General features: G+C 34.8%; 4 protein-coding genes and 6 non-coding genes across 12 annotated transcripts; all 10 read left to right on the top strand.

The window, feature by feature from the left end:
- Window positions 1–1,634: 1,634 nt before the first annotated feature.
- Window positions 1,635–9,477, top strand: LOC130996137 (uncharacterized). Of its 2 annotated transcripts, XM_057921650.1 has the most exons (3): window positions 1,635–1,778; window positions 2,161–2,431; window positions 9,453–9,477. In XM_057921650.1, exons 1-2 carry the CDS (start codon window positions 1,656–1,658, stop codon window positions 2,425–2,427), a joined length of 390 nt encoding a protein of 129 aa, XP_057777633.1. In that variant the 5' UTR covers window positions 1,635–1,655; the 3' UTR covers window positions 2,428–2,431; window positions 9,453–9,477. The 2 variants fall into 2 exon arrangements, with proteins under 2 accessions (XP_057777633.1, XP_057777632.1); XM_057921649.1 differs by lacking the exon at window positions 9,453–9,477 and having other exon boundaries at window positions 2,161–2,814.
- LOC130994138 (uncharacterized) lies at window positions 2,702–6,929 on the top strand. Its single transcript, XM_057919171.1, has 13 exons — window positions 2,702–2,705; window positions 2,872–2,968; window positions 3,165–3,294; window positions 3,673–3,732; window positions 3,820–3,824; window positions 3,872–3,985; window positions 4,181–4,305; window positions 4,570–4,794; window positions 5,372–5,532; window positions 5,998–6,161; window positions 6,278–6,360; window positions 6,439–6,524; window positions 6,643–6,929. The coding sequence occupies exons 1-13, from the start codon at window positions 2,702–2,704 to the stop codon at window positions 6,784–6,786; spliced, it is 1,398 nt and encodes a 465-aa protein (XP_057775154.1). The 3' UTR covers window positions 6,787–6,929.
- Window positions 6,736–9,669, top strand: LOC130996133 (60S ribosomal protein L17-1-like). Its single transcript, XM_057921643.1, has 7 exons — window positions 6,736–7,686; window positions 7,779–7,815; window positions 7,907–7,947; window positions 8,781–9,011; window positions 9,091–9,193; window positions 9,272–9,339; window positions 9,453–9,669. Exons 1-7 carry the CDS (start codon window positions 7,684–7,686, stop codon window positions 9,492–9,494), a joined length of 525 nt encoding a protein of 174 aa, XP_057777626.1. The 5' UTR covers window positions 6,736–7,683; the 3' UTR covers window positions 9,495–9,669.
- Window positions 8,205–8,337, top strand: LOC130996418 (small nucleolar RNA snoR74). Its single transcript, XR_009092596.1, has one exon. It is a non-coding gene; the product is annotated as a small nucleolar RNA snoR74 (small nucleolar RNA).
- Window positions 8,443–8,576, top strand: LOC130996393 (small nucleolar RNA snoR74). The gene has a single exon (XR_009092574.1). It is a non-coding gene; the product is annotated as a small nucleolar RNA snoR74 (small nucleolar RNA).
- Window positions 9,670–11,645: 1,976 nt separating the features above from the next.
- LOC130996404 (small nucleolar RNA snoR74) lies at window positions 11,646–11,778 on the top strand. Its single transcript, XR_009092584.1, has one exon. It is a non-coding gene; the product is annotated as a small nucleolar RNA snoR74 (small nucleolar RNA).
- Window positions 11,779–11,883: 105 nt separating this feature from the next.
- Window positions 11,884–12,020, top strand: LOC130996439 (small nucleolar RNA snoR74). Its single transcript, XR_009092615.1, has one exon. It is a non-coding gene; the product is annotated as a small nucleolar RNA snoR74 (small nucleolar RNA).
- A 631-nt stretch (window positions 12,021–12,651) lies between these two features.
- LOC130996134 (60S ribosomal protein L17-1-like) lies at window positions 12,652–15,285 on the top strand. Of its 2 annotated transcripts, none has more exons than XM_057921644.1 (7): window positions 12,652–12,828; window positions 12,921–12,957; window positions 13,049–13,089; window positions 14,363–14,593; window positions 14,673–14,775; window positions 14,854–14,921; window positions 15,035–15,285. In XM_057921644.1, exons 1-7 carry the CDS (start codon window positions 12,826–12,828, stop codon window positions 15,074–15,076), a joined length of 525 nt encoding a protein of 174 aa, XP_057777627.1. In that variant the 5' UTR covers window positions 12,652–12,825; the 3' UTR covers window positions 15,077–15,285. The 2 variants fall into 2 exon arrangements, with proteins under 2 accessions (XP_057777627.1, XP_057777628.1); XM_057921645.1 differs by having other exon boundaries at window positions 14,680–14,775; window positions 15,035–15,195.
- LOC130996411 (small nucleolar RNA snoR74) lies at window positions 13,787–13,919 on the top strand. Its single transcript, XR_009092591.1, has one exon. It is a non-coding gene; the product is annotated as a small nucleolar RNA snoR74 (small nucleolar RNA).
- On the top strand, window positions 14,025–14,158 carry LOC130996383 (small nucleolar RNA snoR74). Its single transcript, XR_009092565.1, has one exon. It is a non-coding gene; the product is annotated as a small nucleolar RNA snoR74 (small nucleolar RNA).
- Window positions 15,286–16,063: the final 778 nt, after the last annotated feature.

Below are 16,063 nucleotides of genomic sequence, written 5' to 3'. Positions count from 1 at the left end.
TTTGCATGTGCATATTTTAAATTAAATCTTCTGGAAATTGGTGCGTTTTATGGTTTGTTTGATGCTTTGCAGGAGATTTGGGTTTATAGATGGAAGAATGCAATTTTGGAGATTTTTGGGCTAAAAATGGTGTTTTTAGCAGACATCGACATAGTCAGCGCCAAAGTCAAAGTCAAAGTGCCAAAGTCAAAGTCAGCGCTACTGCAGTCAGCGCTGCCGAATCCAGCTCCACCCATTCTTGCCAGCGCTGACCATTTTCAACTCAACTCATTCTTGCCAGCGCTGACCATTTTCAGCTCCGCCCATTCACGCCAGCGCTGACCATTTTCAACTCAACTCATTCTTGTCAGCGCTGACCATTTTCAGCTCCGCCCATTCACGCCAGCGCTGACCATTTTCAACTCAATTCATAACTGCCAGCGCTGGCCATTTTCAACTCAATTCATTCTTGCCAGCGCTGACCATTTTCAGCTCCACCCATTCTTGTCAGCGCTGGCCATTTTCAACTCAGCTCATAACTGCCAGCGCTGACCATTTTCAGCTCCGCCCATAAATGCCAGCGCTGACTACTTTCCAGTTCCACCTATTTCGCCAACGCTGACTACCTTTCCCAAGCATAATCATAAGAGTTCACTTTCCAGAGCTATGTTTATTCTTTCCAGCTTCGCATATTCTTGCCAGCACCATTACTTTCCAACTATGTTTATTCTTGCCAGCGCTGCCGCATGTGTATCTAGCTATGCTTATTCTCATCAGAGCTAGGTCTATAAATAGGGTTTCATTTCTATTGTAAATCATCTATCTTTTGCTATAGTTTGAGACTCCATCTTTGAGATCTCTTGGCATCCGAAAAATAGAATTTTTCTTCTTTTGCTAGTTCTTTTTCATAGTATTGAAAATTCATTGTTTTTAGTTAGTTTTCGATTAAGTTAAGTTTTTAGTTATTTATTGGATTGTGATTGTGTGACACAATTACACGTTCAAGACATTTACGGTATTTCGTATTTCAATTCAATTTATTTTCGTTTAATCATATTTATGTTTTTAGTTCATGTTTATGCTTTCTTTTTAATTATGCAATTTAAATTATGCACTTTAGTTTCATGCCTAGATTAGTTTTATTTTTAATTTACAAGTACTTAATTTCTTAAGTTAGATTTTATTTAAATTGTTTTAATTCTGCCTAGGGTTAATAATTTAATTCGCCTAGTAATTTTACAATTTGGTTTTAATTCAGTTTTAAGTTTCAGTTCTAGATTAATAATCAAACTCTTTACTGCTTTCTTTTATTACTTTTTCCACGATACTGCTAGAAGCCCTTTAAGACTTTCCTTGAGAGATGACACTGGGTCAACTTACCATCACTAGAATGTCCTTGTTCTATTGCAAGTCAAACTAGAGGTGTTCTAGGTTGAGTCAACGCCTCATATAAAAAATCATGACTTCTCAAGGCTATATTTTATCCCGTTATGTAATTGACATTTTTTGTGAGAATATGTAATTGACATTTTAAATATGAAAATATTTTATGAAATAGAGAATCTTGTTTGAAAATTTTATTTATTTATTTTTATAAAAAGAGGACTTTCGTATATAGTCATTAGTCAAATAGTATTTGTAATAAATATGGGCTTGGGCTTCAAATAATCAGTTTTATGGGCTTTTTGAGAGATAGAAAGCCCATTAATCTAACCATAAATTTCAGTAATTTTACTCATTTTCATGTTTTTTTTTCAGGTTCTAGATCAATTTCCTTGAGGACTCTCGAAGATTACAAGGTAAATCATTCACAAAACTCCTGTTTTTTCTGTTATTCATGCTGCAGATTTAGCGTATTCTCACGTTATTTGAGCTTCAATTTCATCTACCTCTCGTAATTTCCTCACTGATATAAGATTCAAATTCTAGGGTTTGTGATTTCAGCTCGTCTTGACTTTCAGAACTATATTCTACACAAAAATGTTCGATAAAAGGCAATTAGAATTCGATTTCGATATGCTTTTGTTAAGGTTCAGTTAGAAACTGATCGAGAATGTTAAAATGTGTGAGTGTTGAGCGAAACTCTTTCTTCCCCCCCTTTTTGGTGAAGCTGAAATCGATCAATTAGTCGAATAATCGCGTTGTATCATTAAAAAATGTGATGAATTGTGATGGTTGCAGATGGGGTTCATAATGGAATTTGCGGAGAATTTGGTGTTGCGATTGATGGAGGATCCAAACGAGAGAGACAGGAAAGCGAGGGAGAGATTGTACGAGCGGAAGGAGCAGTGCAAGAAGACTCTGGAGATGCATCGGTTGCCCCTGCGCCCCTATGGCTTCTGGACATTTGAGCGCCACAACGCTCAGATCTTCTGGGATGAGCAGATTAGCAATGTCCAAGGCCGCCGTGACCCTTACGACGAGCTCATTGAGGAATACTCCAAATAAATTGGTTTGCTCCTCAATTTTTCTATTATAGCTTAATTCCAAATTTTCACACTTGCATTGTTTGTGTGTTTATATACTTTATATCTGTGGCTCTTTAGGAATAAAATGATGATAGGTTTCTGAGTTACTGTAGTCCATGAGAGAGGCTAATAGATAATTATATTTCCTTAGCTCAAAACAGGCTATAGAGGATTTCTGTTGGGATGAAGATTAAGAATTAAAATGCAAGTGTGTGCGCGCGCTTTACTAACATTTTAAGGTTGTGTTATACTAGATGGGTTGTTATTTATTGGATGTGTTTACTACTTTACTTCATGACATAAAAGCTTGTTCCAACTGTATCACGCCATCTATGAGTTCAATATAAGATTCTGTTCTTGGCCTCCAGTCTCTTGGTCCTTTTCTGTTACTTTTTCTATGAATTCTTCACTTACAATTATGCAGGATTATTATTCCATGCCTGTGGGATCATATTTGCCATACTTCTGCCGATCTGTTTATCTATTCTGCGGTTACTATTCTCTGGACATTCCATGAACTGGTGTGTCTACTTTTTAACTTTGCTTTCTCTGATGGTTCTCACTAAGACAATGTGCTAACCTATCTTTCTTTTCAATTTGATCGAATTTAGTATTTGGAGGAAAAAAAACATTATTTTGTTTCTTTCTCTATACCCTCTGTAGTTCATTGTTGTGAGGAATGGTAATTTTAACCCTTTCTTTTTTGGGTTTATACAGGTTTGCAAATCCATTTTTGGCGTTTCTAATGTTTGTGCCATGCTCAATTGTTGGTCTGTTGGTTCCAAGAATTATTTGGAAGCAATTTCCTCTATCTCAAGATGTTTTGGCTCTTTCATTATCACGGGAGGTGTGTGCTTCTGTTACAGTCTTATTTTCATCTTGGTGGACAAATGTTTTTTCCTTCTGGTATACTGTTCTATAAACTTTAAAGATGTTTATATGTTGTATCCTTGCTGGTTATGACCTACACTAATCCAAAGCCATCGGATACAACCTTCCTTTCAAGTTTCTAGTTTGGCAACTAATGAGTTCCAATACCTAAAAGAAGTCCTTAATCTTCTCAATCTGACACTTGTCTAACTGAGGAAAATTTTGACTTTCGCCTAACAATAGACCGTCCACTAAATTTAACTCATTTAATTAATGTATAGATTCATGTTACTTTTGTTAACTTCTCGATGTTGAACTATAGAAGTTCTATTCTCTTTCTTTTTTTTTTTGGCAGGAATTGGATGATGAAGCAAGGTTCTGGGGAGCATTTGGGTTCTATACCCTCTTGACTTTGGTAGGTGAAAATATTCGTTGTCTTACTCAGTTTAGGAGTTTGTATATGGTTGGATCGATGGTGCATATCTTTTTACTTTCCTAACAGCATTAGTTTCCTAAGACTTAAATTGTTCACATAAATTCTGAAAACCGGCAAGCCTTGTATCGGGGTTGAGTGGGGGTTTCATCACATTCTTTGTATCAGTTTCTATGCTTCCAGCTTGGATCTCCTATTGTCTATCGGTAAAGACATTTGGTCAACAATCTCTCAGGTGCTAGTTTAAATAACTCATTCTTCAATTCTAGAATCGTTTTGTCATGGTATTTTTGGCGTACTTAATGTACTAGCATTTTGGTGTTTCATGGTCTAGTTTCTTATGCAGGATAGCTTTATTTCAGCCAAACTTAACCATATCAGTATATAACTAGTTGGCTTGTATTTTCACCAAGATGTTTCTGTCTGTCAGGTCTGCAGCATCATATGTGATCCCTTTGGTACCTTGCCTGATGTACTCTATATACTTTGGTGGATTTCTTGCTGTCTTTGTCATCGAAAAAATGGGCATGACAGGCTCTCATCCACCTCCTTATGGTTGGTATACAGCTTTTTGTACTTCGAAGACTGCAAAATCAACATTCTTCTAATCTATTGCACTTGTTTGGATCCTTGAGCTGGTTGCATTTACTGATGGAACATTATATTGCTATATCTACTGAGATATCCTTGGCATTTCTAATCTTCTGCAATATCATCGTGATTGTAGTCCTTGCATAATTAAGACTGAAAAATCCCAAAACCCAAGTAGGATTTGAAACAAGTATTTGTAATCCTCTCACATATTAGCAATTATTTCAGGATATTTTGTTCCTGATGCAATAGTTGCCGCTATAGTTGGATTAGTGACAGGCTGGTGTTTTGGCCCTTGTATACCTGTTATTGGGAAATGGTTGGCAAAACCACCAATTATCCAAGTTTTGCTGCATGGAAGTGTTCTTGCGTTGGCTTTATCATCACAATTCTTTCCATATAGCAACGATGCACCAAAAAGGGTCGTTTTTCAGCATACGATTCAGACAATAGGTACATTTAGACAACCCATGTTCCTTATTAACTCTATATGCTTTTATCACATCTGTTCTGTTGTTACTATCAGTCACATGAGTTGGTCGTGTGGCTATTCAGTCGCATCAAAGTTTTATATATGTGCATGCTGTATAGCTAATAAGCTCTCTGTTCTTCATGTGAAATGCCAGCTAATTGTTAGTAGTTCTGATAAATTCATGAAGATCATGAAAACTGCTTGCAATATTATCATATTTGAATGATGCTAATGTAGTAGTGGACTATAGGTCTGGTCATTAAACTGAAGAATGGGAGACCTGGAGATAAAGTGAACAATAGCTATGATTTTATTTACAAAGGAATGTTAGCATACACACCCTCACGTGCACCTCCATGAACACCTAGTGTATTGGATGCATGCATCATTATTTCAAAATGAATACACTCTAGGTGTCATGGATGTGCCCACAATGGGCGTGTAGGCTAGCATTCACCTTTATTTTCAAGTGGCTAATTATTGACTGCTCTCTGCAATAACTCTGGTTCTACCCAATATGACATCAAATTTGTGGCACTATTCTCATCCATTCGACAGATGCAGATCAAGTATCTGGAGTTAGTTTTGATTTTGCCGTAGTTGACTCCAATTCCCTGATGTTTGTTTTCCATCATGCACCTGACGCGGCAAATGCACTGTATGGTGATAAAGAATTAAGTTTTGACACGGTCACTCAATCAGATACTCAGAGATGGACGGTAATTTCTTAAGTTCTTTTTTTTTTTTACGTCTGTTTGACCCTAGTGAATTGTCACGATCTTTTATGAAGATATCACATGAATAAGAAAATGAATTCATGAGTTTCCATGACAGGAGTAGGTCCTTACCTGTAGGAATCTTTCGGTTGTCGAGTTTGGTATTGCCAACAAAGAGTTTCTGTTATTACTATCATGGATTTCACACCTCATTGAAACAAATACCAGTGTTTGTGATATAATCCATACTTGGTCAAGCCATGCAATTTATACATTCAGCATAAAAATTAAACATTAGCCTCATACTGCTTATTATTGACATTGAATAGCAAAAAAAAAGTGCCCTGATAGTACCTTTTGGTCCCAATATGGCTGGCTTCTCACAGCATGAGCTTGATTAGCAAAAGTACCTCTAAATTTATAATTACAATGGACACTGATTACGAATCCAAATTCTCTTTTTTACAGGGAATTTTTCCCATTAATGCTTTGTTTTCAAGAAGCCTGAAGTTTCCCACAACGAATGAAGAAATCTTGAAAGAATACTCAAAATTTCCACTTGTGACGTCTCACATATCCCCTAGCATCTCGACTGAGGGATCTCGGAGAGTCAACTTGGAGTTCTCGTTAGGGTATGCTTTCTAAAATTCTCCGCTGATATGTATTTGATAGAGTCCTTTGTCGGACGGCTTGCTTCCTGGATTCTTCTTAATACGATGAAATACTGCTGTTTGACTCCCTCATGCAGTTCCTTGAAGGAGGTGTGGGTTGCAGTCCTCAACATTACAGGACCGTTATCAAATTGGTCATTTGCAAATAACATAGTTCCAGGTTGATTTGAATTCCTTTGTCCCAATCCCAATGTCATTTTCTATGTCGTACGCTAATATCTGTTCGAACTTTTGACAGCTACTGTTAGAATTGGCAACGGGCCACCATCATACATTTGCAGACTGAGCGGCACAGGCTACGAGAATTGGACATTCTGGTTGGAGGTAATCAAACTATCTCACAATTGATCATGGCTTCTGATGAAGAGATTCCTTGCATCTTCAGACAGTCTTAATCTAGTTTCTGAAACCTTGATGCAACTGGCATGCTTCCGTTGTGCAGGCCAACACATCGGAACGTCTGAGGCTCGATGTTGCTGTGGTGGACCTGCATTTAACCGAGCAAACGACGAAATTGAAAAGCCTTTTTCCAAGTTGGATGGATGTCATTGCCTTCACAAGTTTCTTGTCTTCCTATACCTTTTAATCCCATGCATCTTTTTCTTCTTCGCCTAATTTTTTCCTTACTTTGTGTATAATTTACTTGGCTAGTCTCTTTAATATGGATTTACATACTGATTGAAATTTGAAACTATTTTTCCAGTGATCATAATTGATTGATTGAAGAAACATCTTGGTTGAAATTCTTTCTTTTGATGTAGTGAAAGCTTTTAGGCATTATATAACTACTACTCTTTTTAGTAAGCAACAGAAACAATTATCAAAAGAATTTGAAGTTTTAAGTGTTGACTACAATTGTAGATGAAAAGTATAATACTGATCGTTACCATTAATATTATAAGCAATGGTTAATTTTTTAAACATGAATATCTTATTATAAGGAACCCATAATCTTCATTTAACGATGTCAAGTATCTTTTTTATTTTAGTTTTCCAGTAGATCGAGTTTATTTTGACGAAGTAAATAACCAATGTATTTATGTCACAATCAATGTGACAAAATCTTAAGGAAATGGAGTATGAAAATATGAAATAATTTCCTTGAATAGTCAACTAAATTCAAATCCGAGGGAATGAAAATTTCCCCTAAAAATAAATAAAAAAATACATTTTGGAATGAAATTTTAATTTCCTCTAAAATTTAATAAATAAATGAAGTATAATTTAAATTTAAATTTGAAAAATAAACTCATTATTATCTTATTGAGACCAAAAACATAAATAATCTACTATGTTCATTTATGGGCCGGCCCTTCTACCTCGCAATTTAGACCCAAAAAGTTGAAGCCCAGCCCATGAAGCCATTGAGTATGAGGGTTTTACTATAAAATCTTCTGCACCAACCCTTCTATTACTCTTTCGAAGAAGGGCAATCGACTTCCATTAGTTTTTTCAGTACTGCCGAAGAAGAACAGCTGCAACAATGGTATCTTTCATCTTCTCTCAGTCACATAAATTTATCCAAACACATTTGCGAATTTTGATCTTTTAATTTAATTTATGCTGTAAATTCTACAGGTGAAATACTCGAGAGAGCCCGATAACATCACTAAATGTAGGTTTATGTTGTTTTGTGATGATTTATTCCGTTCGGCGTTTTATCTGTGTTGTTTGCTGATTTTGTTTTAGTTGTATATTTGTTGCAGCTTGCAAGGCTAGGGGATCTGATCTCAGAGTTCATTTCAAGGTAAATTCGTCTTTTTTATTTATTCCACCGAGCTTGTTTTAATGATTAACTAAGCTAAACACTTTTTTTTAATTGGTTGTTCTTCATTTTTATTTTACACAATAAATTAATCGATGTGTTTAGACTTCTGTTCAGTTTAATTTAGCTAATTCAATCTTAATGTTCATCAGTTACGCCCATTTTAGTATAGTTTTAGGGTTCATTAATTATTTCTATGTAATGTAATTTATTCTGCAGTTTAGACGTTCAACCTGATGATAAAAGCATGGATCTATTGCCATTTGTGAATTGGTCTCTTGTAAACGTCAGGGATAATAGTTGTGCAATGTTATTGGGTGAACCACTTTGCGTTTTCAGATGAATGATGGTTCAGTAAACAATGCTACATCCATAATGCTTTCATTTTCTGTGTCTGTCACCTTATTCGTTTGATGTAGTACATATAGTAGTGTCTACCGTGAGCTTTTTTGAGCTGGCATATGTTCAACCTGATGTAAAAAAGCAGGGATATGTTGCCATTTGTGGATAGGTCTCTCGTAAACTTTAGGGATAGAAGTCGTGCAATGTTATTGGGTGAACCACTTGAGTTGTTCCTATGATTTGATGGTTCAGTAAACAATGCTACATTTGTGATGTTTGAAGTCAATTTATGTTGAGTTATGTATTGCTGTCAGTTATGTTTCATATTTGTGTACAACTTTTATGGATTCTCTTCTGCTTGCCTAATTGTCTAATAAATGATTCTGTTCTGATTTTAAATTGAATGCTATATTTCGTGATGTTATCCGGAGATTATGATGAATTAGCTAAGTATGAAAATTTTATTTTATCAGAACACTAGGGAGACAGCGCACGCCATCAGGAAGTTGCCTTTGGGCAAGGCCAAGAGGTACTTGGAGGATGTGCTTGCCCACAAACAGGCCATACCTTTCACTCGTTTCTGTGGTGGTGTTGGGCGAACTGCTCACGCCAAGAATAGACACTCTAACGAACAAGGTCGCTGGCCAGTGAAATCTGCCATGTTCATCTTGGATTTGCTCAAGAATGCCGAAAGTAATGCTGAGGTACGTATCCTGTTTCTTTAGTTATTATACCTGATATCTTCCTTTTCTTTTCCATGTCTAATTATTAGTTTTTTGACAGGTGAAAGGTTTGGATGTGGATGCACTATTCATTTCTCACATTCAGGTTAACCAGGCCCAGAAGCAAAGGCGCCGCACATACCGTGCTCATGGAAGGATTAACCGTATGTTTGCATATCATTATAGTCTTTTCTTTTCATAACTGTAACTTTGTGGATGAACTAATGCGACCTTATTCTCAGCCTACATGTCGTCACCTTGCCATATTGAGTTGATTTTGTCAGAAAAGGAAGAGCCTGTGAAAAAAGAGGTAACAAATTGATACGTTTTGAAGTTTTAAATATCCAGCTCTATTAATTGATTTATACTGTACTTCATTTGATTAAGCCCTGACCATGATTGTTGTTTCTTGTTTCTTTACAGCCCGAGTCGCAGTTGGCGACGAGCAAACCGAGGAAGTCTTGAGCAATTGGCTATTTGTTGGATCATAATGTAGTTCAAGTTTTGAAAGTTGTTTTTTGGTCCACTTTGCTTTGAACTATGTTTGGATTTTGGAGATTAATCGAAATTTTCTTATGTGCTTAGATATGTATTTTGGATCCTAAATAGCATATTTCTTCTTGGACTTCTTACTCGATCTCCTTTGCCCTCGTTTCATCAATGATTTTTCCCACTTATTTTGTAGGTTGTGTTCATATTCGCGTCCTTTACACGTATTGATATATCATTTCTATGGTTCAAATCTAATCGTATACCACAGATGAATTGGTTTCTAAGGTCCTAACCATTGTAAACACAACATATTAACTCTAATACTAGCAATCAAGTATTCAAGTATCTTCAAGTATTCTTCCAAGTATTCAAATATCTTGAAGAATTCTATCTATCATTCAAGTATCCTTCAAATCTTCAATTGTTTGAGTATTCAAGTATCTTCAAGTAATTTTCAAAATCTTCAAGTATTCAAGTATCTTCAAGATCTTCAAGGCAATAGTCAAAGTATCTTCAAATTCTTCAAGCATTTCTTCAAATCTTCAAGTATTTTTGCGAATCTTTGAAGTGATCTTCACGTATCCAAAGAAATCAAGTTCAAAAGCTTCAAGACATTCTTACAAATTCTAAGAATGTTCTCAAATCAAATCAAGTTCAATGTTCAATCCAAAATCATGCTTTGAGTCCCTTGGATTGACGTCATCAAATCAAGTATTTCAAGAACCTTCGAGCTTGCACCTCAAGAATCAAATGGAAGAGAAGAATCAGAGGATTAACTAGAGATTGCAACTTGCATAAATCTATCTTCAAATCTATCAAATTATCTTTGTAACGCATTTTGTATTTTATCAAATTGAAATACAAAAATTTGTGTTTACAGTCAATTATCTTTTTTATTTTAGTTTTCCAGTAGATCGAGCTTATTTCGACGAAGTAAATAACCAATGTATTTATGTCACAGTCAATGTGACAAAATCTTAAGGAATTGGAGCATGAAAATATGAAATAATTTCCTTGAATAATCAACTAAATTCAAATGTGTTACCTAAAAATTTGATACGTCTCAAAATGTATAATGCAGAATAATACTTGTGTTCATATATATGCCTTTATGTTCAATTCGAGGGAATGAAATTTTTCTCTAAAAATAAATAAAAAAACAATACATTCTGGAGGGATAATATTATCAATCTTTGAAGTGAAAATAAGGAAGAAAAAATGATGAACTTCACTTTTGTGTAAAATGTAGAAAAAGAAAATAGACATTTAAATGCATAAATTTTTATTGTCTATTATTTTTCATGGATAAATTTATCCATCAAAGTAAACGCACCAAATTTAGTATGTTTAGATTGAAAAATAAACCCATTATCATATTATTGAGACCAAAACATAAATAATCTACTATGTTCATTTATGGGCCGACGACTCTACCTCACAATTATAAAAAATTGAGACCCATAAAGGAGAAGCCCAGCCCATGAAGCCATTGAGTATGGGGGTTTTACTATAAAATCTTCTGCACCAACCCTTCTCTTTCTCTTTCGAAGAAGGGCAATCGACTTCCATTAGTTTTTTCAGTACTGCCGAAGAAGAACAGCAGCAACAATGGTATCTTTCATCTTCTCTCAGCCTCATAAATTTATCCAAACACATTTGCGAATTTTGAACTTTTAATTTAATTTATGCTGCAAATTCTACAGGTGAAATACTCGAGAGAGCCCGATAACATCACTAAATGTAGGTTTATATTGTTTTGTGATGATTTATTCTGTTCGTCGTTTTATTTGTCTTGTTTGCTGATTTGGTTTTGTTTGAATGTTTGTTGCAGCTTGTAAGGCTAGGGGATCTGATCTCAGAGTTCATTTCAAGGTAAATTCATGAATTTTATTTTATTTTACTGAGCTTGTTTTAATGATTAACAAGCTAAACACTTTTTTTGATTGGTCGTTATTTTTTATTTTACACTATAAATTAATCCATGTTTTTAGACTTTTGTTTAGTTTAATTTAACTAATTATATCTTAATGTTCATTAGTGACGCCCATTTTAGTCTAGTTTTAGGGTCATAAATTATTTCTATGTAATGTAATGTATTGTGTAGTTTAGACGTTCAACCTGATGATAAAAGCAAGGATCTGTTGCCATTTGTGAATTGATCTCTCGTAAACGTCAGGGATAATAGTTGTGCAATGTTATTGGGTGAACCACTTTATATTTTCAGATGAATGATGGTTCAGTAAACAATGCTACATCTATAGTGCTTTCATTTTCTGTGTCTGTCACCTTATTCGTTTGATGTAATAAATATAGTAGTGTCGACCGTGAGCTTTTATGTGCTGACATATGTTCAACCTGTTGTAAAAAAGCAGGGATCTGTTGCCATTTGTGAATAGGTCTCTCGTAAACTTCAGGAATAGAAGTCGTGCAATGTTATTGGGTGAACCACTTTGCGTATAATTTACTTGGCTAGTCTCTTTAATATGGATTTACATACTGATTGAAATTTGAAACTATTTTTCCAGTGATCATAATTGATTGATTGAAGAAACATCATGGTTGTAATTCTTTCTTTTGATGTAGTGAAAATTTTTGGGCATTATATAACTACTACTCTTTTTAGTAAGCAACGGAAACAATTATCAAAAGAATTTGAAGTTTTAAGTGTTGACTACAACGATAGATGAAAAGTATAATACTGATCGTTACCATTAATATTATAAGCAATGGTTAATTTTTTAAACATTAATATCTTATTATAAAGAACCCATAATCTTCATTTAACGATGTCAAGTATCTTTTTTATTTTAGTTTTCTAGTAGATCGAGCTTATTTTGACGAAGTAAATAACCAATGTATTTATGTCACAGTCAATGTGACAAAATCTAAAGGAAATGGAGTATGAAAATATGAAATAATTTCCTTGAATAGTCAACTAAATTCAAATCCGAGGGAATGAAAATTTCCCCTAAAAATAAATAAATAAATACATTTTGGAATGAAATTTTAATTTCCTCTAAAATTTAATAAATAAATGAAGTATAATTTAAATTTAAATTTGAAAAATAAACTCATTATTATCTTATTGAGACCAAAAACATAAATAATCTACTATGTTCATTTATGGGCCGGCCCTTCTACCTCGCAATTTAGACCCAAAAAGTTGAAGCCCAGCCCATGAAGCCATTGAGTATTAGGGTTTTACTATAAAATCTTCTGCACCATCTCTTCTCTTTCTCATTCGAAGAAAATCAATCGACTTCCGCAGTTTCTGCAGTACCGCCGAAGAAGAACAGCTGCAACAATGGTATCTTTCATCTTCTCTCAGTCACATAAATTTATCCAAACACATTTGCGAATTTTGATCTTTTAATTTAATTTATGCTGTAAATTCTACAGGTGAAATACTCGAGAGAGCCCGATAACATCACTAAATGTAGGTTTATGTTGTTTTGTGATGATTTATTCCGTTCGGCGTTTTATCTGTGTTGTTTGCTGATTTTGTTTTGGTTGTATATTTGTTGCAGCTTGTAAGGCTAGGGGATCTGATCTCAGAGTTCATTTCAAGGTAAATTCGTCTATTTTATTTATTCCACTGAGCTTGTTTTAATGATTAACTAAGCTAAACACTTTGTTTTAATTGGTTGTTCTTCCTTTTTATTTTACACAATAAATTAATCGATGTGTTCTAAAAGGGGCATCTAGTTTTCCTTAGGAATGTTGTTTGTCTACACTTTTAAATGTTAAGTGTATGAGCAAAAATCAGAAAGCATACTTGATTAGCTTTACTTCAAGTGCTATCAATAAAAGAGGGGTGATTTTTGGAAGAAGGGGAATAAGTTTGATTGCTTTTATTTTATTTAAAAGCCAATAACCTCATGCTGGTGTAGGAATTGTAAATTATTTAGCTAACTTTACAACTAACAAGGTTTTGGTGGCTGTATTTGTTTTTTTTAAAGTTGACACTGCGTTTAATTTTCTCACAGCTAAGTCAGCTGAAAGATGTGAGGGGGAACCCCCCATTAAGAGAGCAGAGAAGCTTAATAAATATGACCAACATGCTTTCGTATTAAAGAATGGATCTCTGCTCGTAATGAGTGGCTACACCCAAAGGGACTGGCTTCACTCAATGCCTTGTGTCCAGTTTAATTTAGCTAATTCAATCTTAATGTTCATCAGTTACACCCATTTTAGTCTAGTTTTAGGTTCATTAATTATTTCTATGTAATGTAATTTATTCTGCAGTTTAGACGTTCAACCTGATGATAAAAGCAGGGATCTATTGCCATTTGTGAATTGGTCTCTTGTAAACGTCAGGGATAATAGTTGTGCAATGTTATTGGGTGAACCACTTTGCGTTTTCAGATGAATGATGGTTCAGTAAACAATGCTACATCCATAATGCTTTCATTTTCTGTGTCTGTCACCGTATTCGTTTGATGTAGTACATATAGTAGTGTCTACCGTGAGCTTTTTCGAGCTGGCATATGTTCAACCTGATGTAAAAAAGCAGGGATCTGTTGCCATTTGTGGATAGGTCTCTCGTAAACTTCAGGGATAGAAGTCGTGCAATGTTATTGGGTGAACCACTTGAGTTTTTCCTATGATTTGATGGTTCAGTAAACAATGCTACATTTGTGATGTTTGAAGTCAATTTATGTTGAGTTATGTATTGCTGTCAGTTATGTTTCATATTTGTGTACAACTTTTATGGATTCTCTTCTGCTTGCCTAATTGTCTAATAAATGATTCTGTTCTGATTTTAAATTGAATGCTATATTTCGTGATGTTATCCGGAGATTATGATGAATTAGCTAAGTATGAAAATTTTATTTTATCAGAACACTAGGGAGACAGCGCACGCCATCAGGAAGTTGCCTTTGGGCAAGGCCAAGAGGTACTTGGAGGATGTGCTTGCCCACAAACAGGCCATACCTTTCACTCGTTTCTGTGGTGGTGTTGGGCGAACTGCTCACGCCAAGAATAGACACTCTAACGAACAAGGTCGCTGGCCAGTGAAATCTGCCATGTTCATCTTGGATTTGCTCAAGAATGCCGAAAGTAATGCTGAGGTACGTATCCTGTTTCTTTAGTTATTATACCTGATGTCTTCCTTTTCTTTTCCATGTCTAATTATTAGTTTTTTGACAGGTGAAAGGTTTGGATGTGGATGCACTATTCATTTCTCACATTCAGGTTAACCAGGCCCAGAAGCAAAGGCGCCGCACATACCGTGCTCATGGAAGGATTAACCGTATGTTTGCATATCATTATAGTCTTTTCTTTTCATAACTGTAACTTTGTGGATGAACTAATGCGACCTTATTCTCAGCCTACATGTCGTCACCTTGCCATATTGAGTTGATTTTGTCAGAAAAGGAAGAGCCTGTGAAAAAAGAGGTAACAAATTGATACGTTTTGAAGTTTTAAATATCCAGCTCTATTAATTGATTTATACTGTACTTCATTTGATTAAGCCCTGACCATGATTGTTGTTTCTTGTTTCTTTACAGCCCGAGTCGCAGTTGGCGACGAGCAAACCGAGGAAGTCTTGAGCAATTGGCTATTTGTTGGATCATATTGTAGTTCAAGTTTTGAAAGTTATTTTTTGGTCCACTTTGTTTTGAACTATGTTTGGATTTTGGAGATTAATCGAAATTTTCTTATGTGCTTGGATATGTATTTTGGATCCTAAATAGCATATTTCTTCTTGGACTTCTTACTCGATCTCCTTTGCCCTCGTTTCATCAATGATTTTTCCCACTTATTTTGTAGGTTGTGTTCATATTCGCGTCCTTTACACGTATTGATATATCATTTCTATGGTTCAAATCTAATCGTATACCACAGATGAATTGGTTTCTAAGGTCCTAACCATTGTAAACACAACATATTAACTCTAATACTAGCAATCAAGTATTCAAGTATCTTCAAGTATTCTTCCAAGTATTCAAGTATCTTGAAGAATTCTATCTATCAGTCAAGTATCCTTCAAATCTTCAATTGTTTGAGTATTCAAGTATCTTCAAGTAATCTTCAAAATCTTCAAGTATTCAAGTATATTCAAGATCTTCAAGGCAATAGTCAAAGTATCTTCAAATTCTTCAAGCATTTCTTCAAATCTTCAAGTATTTCTGCGAATCTTTGAAGTGATCTTCAAGTATCCAAAGAAATCAAGTTCAAAAGCTTCAAGACATTCTTACAAATTTCAAGAATGTTCTCAAATCAAATCAAGTTCAATGTTCAATCCAAAATCATGCTTTGAGTCCCTTGGATTGACGTCATCAAATCAAGTATTTCAAGAACATTCGAGCTTGCACCCCAAGAATCAAATGGAAGAGAAGAATCAGAGGATTAACTAGAGATTGCAACCCGCATAAATCTATCTTCAAATCTATCAAATTATCTTTGTAACGCATTTTGTATTTTATCAAATTGAAATACAAAAATTTGTGTTTACAGTCAAGTATCTTTTTTATTTTAGTTTTCCAGTAGATCGAACTTATTTCGACGAAGTAAATAACCAATGTATTTATGTCACA

This window comes from Salvia miltiorrhiza, chromosome 7 (assembly GCF_028751815.1).
Source record: "Salvia miltiorrhiza cultivar Shanhuang (shh) chromosome 7, IMPLAD_Smil_shh, whole genome shotgun sequence".
NCBI classification, from domain to species: Eukaryota; Viridiplantae; Streptophyta; class Magnoliopsida; order Lamiales; family Lamiaceae; genus Salvia; species Salvia miltiorrhiza.
Note: the sequence above shows the minus strand (reverse complement) of the source record. Positions and strands in the feature narration are given on the sequence as shown.

Excerpts from the sequence above, each read along its gene's own strand:
- LOC130996137 (XM_057921650.1), top strand. The coding sequence starts at position 1,656 with ATGGGCTTTTTGAGAGATAGAAAGCCCATTAATCTAACCATAAATTTC. Across the intron at positions 1,779-2,160 it reads GGACTCTCGAAGATTACAAG|ATGGGGTTCATAATGGAATT; the intron begins GTAAATCATTCA and ends TGATGGTTGCAG.
- LOC130994138 (XM_057919171.1), top strand. Across the intron at positions 4,795-5,371 it reads GCATACGATTCAGACAATAG|ATGCAGATCAAGTATCTGGA; the intron begins GTACATTTAGAC and ends TCCATTCGACAG. Across the intron at positions 6,361-6,438 it reads TGCAAATAACATAGTTCCAG|CTACTGTTAGAATTGGCAAC; the intron begins GTTGATTTGAAT and ends AACTTTTGACAG.
- LOC130996133 (XM_057921643.1), top strand. Across the intron at positions 9,194-9,271 it reads TGCTCATGGAAGGATTAACC|CCTACATGTCGTCACCTTGC; the intron begins GTATGTTTGCAT and ends CCTTATTCTCAG. Across the intron at positions 9,340-9,452 it reads AAGAGCCTGTGAAAAAAGAG|CCCGAGTCGCAGTTGGCGAC; the intron begins GTAACAAATTGA and ends GTTTCTTTACAG.
- LOC130996134 (XM_057921644.1), top strand. Across the intron at positions 13,090-14,362 it reads ATCTCAGAGTTCATTTCAAG|AACACTAGGGAGACAGCGCA; the intron begins GTAAATTCGTCT and ends TTATTTTATCAG. Across the intron at positions 14,922-15,034 it reads AAGAGCCTGTGAAAAAAGAG|CCCGAGTCGCAGTTGGCGAC; the intron begins GTAACAAATTGA and ends GTTTCTTTACAG.